The sequence below is a fragment of the Tupaia chinensis genome, unplaced genomic scaffold, assembly GCF_000334495.1.
Source record: "Tupaia chinensis unplaced genomic scaffold, TupChi_1.0 Scaffold000458_1, whole genome shotgun sequence".
Classification (NCBI taxonomy): Eukaryota; Metazoa; Chordata; class Mammalia; order Scandentia; family Tupaiidae; genus Tupaia; species Tupaia belangeri.
This window is the reverse complement of record NW_006159966.1, coordinates 2,093-8,084: the sequence shown is the minus strand read 5'-3', so window position 1 is coordinate 8,084 and position 5,992 is coordinate 2,093. Positions and strand designations below refer to the sequence as shown.

Below are 5,992 nucleotides of genomic sequence, written 5' to 3'. Positions count from 1 at the left end.
CTGATAAACATAAAATTCCATCAAATCTTTATCTTCAGTAACAGATAATGGGAAATAATGAAAAACATCTATAACTAAATCTACAGAGAGGAAAGGCTTTTCAGCATATTTGTAATGTCAGCCTTATGTGGATAGGACCCTGTGAGGCTTCAGGTGAGCAGAGCCCTTGGAATTTTCTTATCAGAAAGGTAGGGTGGGAAAGATAGAGGAGGGGATAAGAGAACATAAAAAAAGGAAATGGCTGTTCCCTGGTTAAAATACTAAACCTCAGTATACTTTGTTTTATGCTAGGATTACCCAAAAGTATTCATAGTTTTATGAAGTATCTTTTTTTTTTCTAAAGTTTTTTTTGCAATAGGGAGTGTGTACTCACTAGAGAAAGAGGGAAAGTGAGATACCACCCCCCTCGGGGGATGGCTGTGATGTAATCCCTTGTCCATCCTCTTCTCAGGATTTTGAGCACACATACGGAGGTGTGATTATCAAGCCACTGAGCATGTGCCTTAACCACTGCACCACCTGCTGGTGATATCAATTTTGTCAGTATTCTTATAATGCTATTTAAACCACTGGCATTTGTTAAAATCTAGATCTAATAAGGCAGTCTCTAAAACTGGTAGAAGCAATGGGTAATGTCATAAATTATAATCTGGCTCTTTTCCTTAACTTTATCTAGAATAGAGTATTAACATTTAATTTCTTCTCTCATTTTTGAGAAACAATAGGCTTCTAGGATTTCAGTAAAAGTTATTGTTGTTGCTTAGGAACTCCTAGTGTTAAAATGGGAAAATGATGGGTAGAGGCTACTGGCATTAAGTAGACTTGTAGCCGCTTGAACAACTTTGCAAAATGTTGCCTAATTTAAAGAGAAGAGGGAGGCATCTGCCAGACTCTGTCCTTCGTTCTGTCTTCTTCAGTGTTATTTTATTAGTGATATAGAATATTCATTTGTGAAGGACTCAACAGAAAGCTAAAAAAAATCTCGTTAACAGAACTGTGACTAAAATAGTTTTATTTGGGAAAACACACCTAAGTTTAGAAAATTAATTATTTGTATTCAGGTTGGAAACACACTTGGCTTTGATAATATGTTATCAGAAAAAGACCTGGATTTTAATTGACAACAATCTTAATATTAACCAAGGATGCTTTGTAGAATTAAGGTTCTGGCAAAAAGGAAAAGATAGTGAGGTTCATCTGGGGCTGGCTATGTACTTGTTGAACATACAGCTTTTAGGACCTCAACAGAGATGATGGTTCATTAGATCAGTGCAGGGTGCCATGAATCTGCATGCTTATTAAGTACCTCTGATGATTTCAGGGCAGATGTTTTTTCAGAGACCATACTTAGAGACATTGCTTTACGTGTCATGGCTTTTGCTAACATTTACTGTAGTACTGTTCTTTTCTGGTACAGAAGTCAAGGTAGGAGACAAAGACTTTGATGATTTGAAAACACTGCACTTTCATTCTGAGTAGGAAGTTCAGAACAGAGGAATGATTAAAAAAGAAGCAATGATTCAGATTTTTCACAAATGTTGAGGATTGTATAATTACTAGATCAGAAGAGAATTGGTCTGCGTGTGTGAATCTTTTTAAAAGAGTATAAGTGATTTGCGATTCTCTTAGAAATGAGATACTAGATTAGGTAAAACATGGGGCTGAATTTGTAGAATTTGTAAGATAACTTATGAGCTGGTTCTGTGACCTGGTGGTTCAGGCAGCCTGATTCCACATGGCCGACCCTGTAGTTAGAGTCCCAGACTCAGTAGCTTCAGAAACATGTTGGGCACCTGTGCGTGTGTACCCAAATCCTGACAAGATGAAGAAATGGAGAAGGCCTTGTGGTGTGATCATTCCCTTTGAGGGGTGCTTTCTCACTCTCACTTTCCCTCTCTCTGGTGAGTACATGCACCCTCTGGCAAAAAATTTAAAAATAAATAAAAGAGATGATTTTTATGAGTTATGTCAGAACTGATAATAGTCTTCATATAGCTGAAAGCCACAATAATGAGTTTAGTACATGACTACCAGTGTTTTTGAGGTGATACGTATACCTGTCCTAGACATAGGAAATATGAAATAGTATTTTAAAATAATGGTAACAGGACATTTCAAGGATAAAAAGGAAAGATTATTAAGTGAAGAAATTGTTTTTTGTTCTGTTCTTTCATGTTGGATTTATATAGGAGGATCATACTTCTCAGTTTATTCAGGATAGTCCTGCTGTTCTGATTTAATTATTAATGGTGACTTCTTTCATTTTCAAAGTATTCTGGTTAGATGAAAAATTACATGATCACTCCAGAAGTGGTGCTTCATAAATAACTTATAATTTGACTCATTTTGAGTTGCAAAAGGGGAGGGGAAGTGAGACTAAATAGAGTTTGAAATTGTAGCCTGTACATTGTTTAGTTGTTCTTTTCATGTTCATCTGATACTTCGATGGATTTTTTTTTTTTCCCATGTGAAAGGGAATGAAGGGGGGGAAGAGAGAGAGAAGGGTGTTTTTGACAGGGTTTCCCCTGTTGTGATTTCCCCTACCGTAGCCAGCCAGCCAGGAACAGACGTGCACACCACCACATCCAGCCTGCCTAGGTTGGTCTGGGAACCCAGCCTAGCTCCCAGAGTGGCCCCAGCCTTGCATAGCAGCACCCTCAGCAACTGCTCCTGGGCTACATATTTTTTTTAATTAAATAGAAGAATTACTGTTGTTAGTAGAATATGGGTAAGAATTTTAATTTTGAATTTTTTTCTTAGTTTAAATAATCATCCTGCTAATGAAAGTAAATATAATATTTGAGATCATTAACTTTCTCTTTGGCTCACAGCTGTTTGTCCATTTTGTATTTCTGTATTTTCTCTAGTTTGTCTGACAGCAGGCTACATATGTAAAATTGGTGTTTTTTAATGATTTTATAAAAGAAATTAATTTGTTTGCACTTGTGTTGAAAAGACCCTGGTCAGGTTTAACTTTTATTCTGTAAGACATTGTGGTCTGGGGCATTTGATAGTGTTAAAGTAAGGGAAAATATATATTGAGTCATCGGAAAGGTCATGATGCATTTTTTTTCATAGAAAAACGCAGAAAAATACATCATGACTTTTTCGATGACCCAGTAAATAATTTGAGATTGCTTGGAAACTATTTAGAACTTTTTTTATAATCATCCTTTTGTTGGAACCTTGTTACCATTTACTGGTGCATGTAAAATTATTTTATGTTAATTCATTTTTAGGACCAAAATTTCGGTTTGTATAAATATTAGTTTTTGTGATTGCCTAGCCTAATTTTGGGAAATATAGCTGCTTATCACTGCAAACTAATGTGCTTACTAATTATTTTAATAATTATGAATGAATAGAAATTTTAAAAATTGCATGTCAAATTTTAATCTGAAAAATTGTGTTTAATTCTGTTTCTATACATAGTTGCTTTTTTTTAAAATTGCTTTGCTACAGTTTTTGAATATAGTTGCTTTCTTCTTTTGATTAATGTTAGAAGTTATCTGTTTGTGGCATTGGTGACTGGCCAACCAGGCAAGTGTAATGTGTAGTTAAACATGGTTACTCTCACTTTATTCTGAAGAAAATGTATGTTATTTGCTACCTAGTAAGTTTTACATAATAAATGAAGGTAATTGACATAATAAGAGTATTTGAAAAACCAAAAAGTATCTTTCCTCCAAGCAGTTAGAAAAGGCCTATTTGGGACTATATTCTTTCCATCCTATTTCCCCATCCACCTTCTCAAGCATATCACTATTTTGTTCTGTCTAAAGACCTGAGAGAATGTTAACTCACATTTTTTCCTTTTTAAACTCTATCCCAACGAGAGAGTATTGTCTTCTTACAAATTATATCCCAAGATTTGCCTTAAGACGTTAATTATATTATGAAATTTCTTACTCCATATATTCATTTACTGTCCCAAAAGTCACCATGTTGTCTTACCTGAAAAATAAATATTAAGTTTAGAGTAAATTTCATAATCAGACTGGCCCTGTATTGTGTCACTTAAGCTTTGTGTAGGAACTACATCCTACATGTTTGACTGGTTCAAATCCCAGCCCTGGTAGCTTTTGACAGACATGTGGGTGAGTGTGCCTGTGTCCAAAGTTCTGATGGGATGGAGATATGGAGGCAAAGGATTGTGGCATGTTCTGAGTCTAATGGGGGTGCTTCCTCTTTCTCCTGGTGAGTGCGTGTGTCCTCTGGCAATAAAGTAAATAAGGAGCCAGCACATGGTGTAGCACTTATGTTGCTGGACTCCCACATAGCTGACCATGGTTCAAGTCCCGAACCCAGTGACTTGAAAATCACACTGGACATGTGTGCGTGCGTGCCCTGGATCCTGAGGGGAAAAAAGGAAGAGAAGGGATTGCAGCATGGCCATCCACCCTAGGGGTGATTTCTCACTTTCCCTTTCACTGTGTCTCTGACTCTGGGGAGTGCACACACCTCATGGTAAAAACCTCTGGAAAAAAATATTTTATGGGTACAAAGAAGAAACTCCTGAACCTCTCAACCTGTCAGGTACTTTGTAGAGTAGCAGAGATGGTCTCCCTTTACCTCCATGGATGCTCCACTTCATCGTGGTAGCCTCAGAACATCTAGTTACCAAGGGCAGAAGCTGTTCCAAGGAAAACGAAGATCTTCTCCACTATTCATTTTCTAGTTCAGCTCTGTTCTTTTCTTCCTCTGGCAGTAATGATAACAGCAGTAGCTGGAGCAGTCTTGGTTTAGAAGGAGATTTGTATGAGGACAATTTATCCTTTCCAACATCAGACAGGTTGGTCCAGTCTAGAAACTTAAAAATTTATGAGTCTCTCACCACTAATGCATGACTTCATTCCTAAAAGAATGTGGGTTACAGTGGCAGTATGTATCAACCTGCTTTTCTCCTGTATTTTGACATGATTCTGCTTGATACATTTACATCTAATGAAAAAATTCAATTTCTAAATCAATGCTAAGATAAAACTGACATCTGATTGCAAAATGTGTTACTGTTATGCATGTGTTGCTTGCTGTTCATTCTATTATTTCATTTAAAAGAGCTTGCTTCCTACAGGATTTCTATTTTTTTTTTCCCTTGGCTTTTTGTTTTGTTTTGTTTTATTTTTGTATGTAGTTTCATCTCGTATATCAGAAAATATAGGAAAAATGTGTTTTTACTATTAAAAGTACATAAATAGTATCTGCAAAGCATTAATAAATACATTCATGACATTATATCATGTTCAAATGCTAAATTATCTAAAATCAAATTACTGGAGTATTTTAGCTTTAAATTATTTTTAAATTAAAAGTTTTATTATGAAATTCTTGGCTCTCTATATCATAGTTAGGTAGGACTTCTTGATTATGGATAACCTTAGGCATCATTTGCAAATCAGATTTTAACATGAAATGATGTGAGAAGCAAAGCTTCCTTTTTTATTGTCATTTCTCCCCTTTCTAAATGTCACATGTCATAATTGTAACATTCATTTCTTACCACACTTTTAATGATTGGTTTTAATAGTTATTAACTAAAACTTTGTTTTTTTAACTGCTTTTGCTATTTACCTGAGAAGCGATGGACCAGATGATAAAGATGAAGAGCATGAGGATGATGTACAAGGTGAGTGACAGTTTGCTTTTCCAGTGTTTCCACATTTCGGTGTAGGATTTTCTTGAAGAGTCTACTGTTTGTAAATGTGCATTTTTCATCAGCTAGGCCTTGGGCTATTTGTATAAATGATTACACATCTTGAGTATTTTTGAATAAGTTGTCTTTGTCCAATTTCCAGTACTTTGTTTTTATTTTGATTGCTACATTAATGAAAAACACATTGGCATATAGACTGAAACACCTTTAGAGAATTGCAGTTACTTGACAGAGAAATTTAAAGAGAGATTTTTTTGCTATAGGGCATGTGTGCTTGCCAGCAAGACAAACAGACAGAAAGCAAGAAATCATGCCCTAGGGAGAAAGACCGTGCCCTTT

At 35.7% G+C, this 5,992-nt stretch overlaps 1 protein-coding gene across 6 annotated transcripts in view; it reads left to right on the top strand.

Annotated features, from left to right (window-relative positions):
- AKAP11 (A-kinase anchoring protein 11) overlaps nucleotides 1-5,626 on the top strand; it is a gene marked incomplete at its 3' end in the record, with an annotated part of 53,017 nt that extends 47,391 nt beyond the window's left edge. For all 6 annotated transcript variants that reach the window (XM_027774578.1, XM_027774579.1, XM_027774580.1 and 3 more), the window contains 1 exon segment: nucleotides 5,580-5,626. In XM_027774578.1, the coding sequence (XP_027630379.1) occupies nucleotides 5,580-5,626 (47 nt within the window).
- Nucleotides 5,627-5,992: the final 366 nt, after the last annotated feature.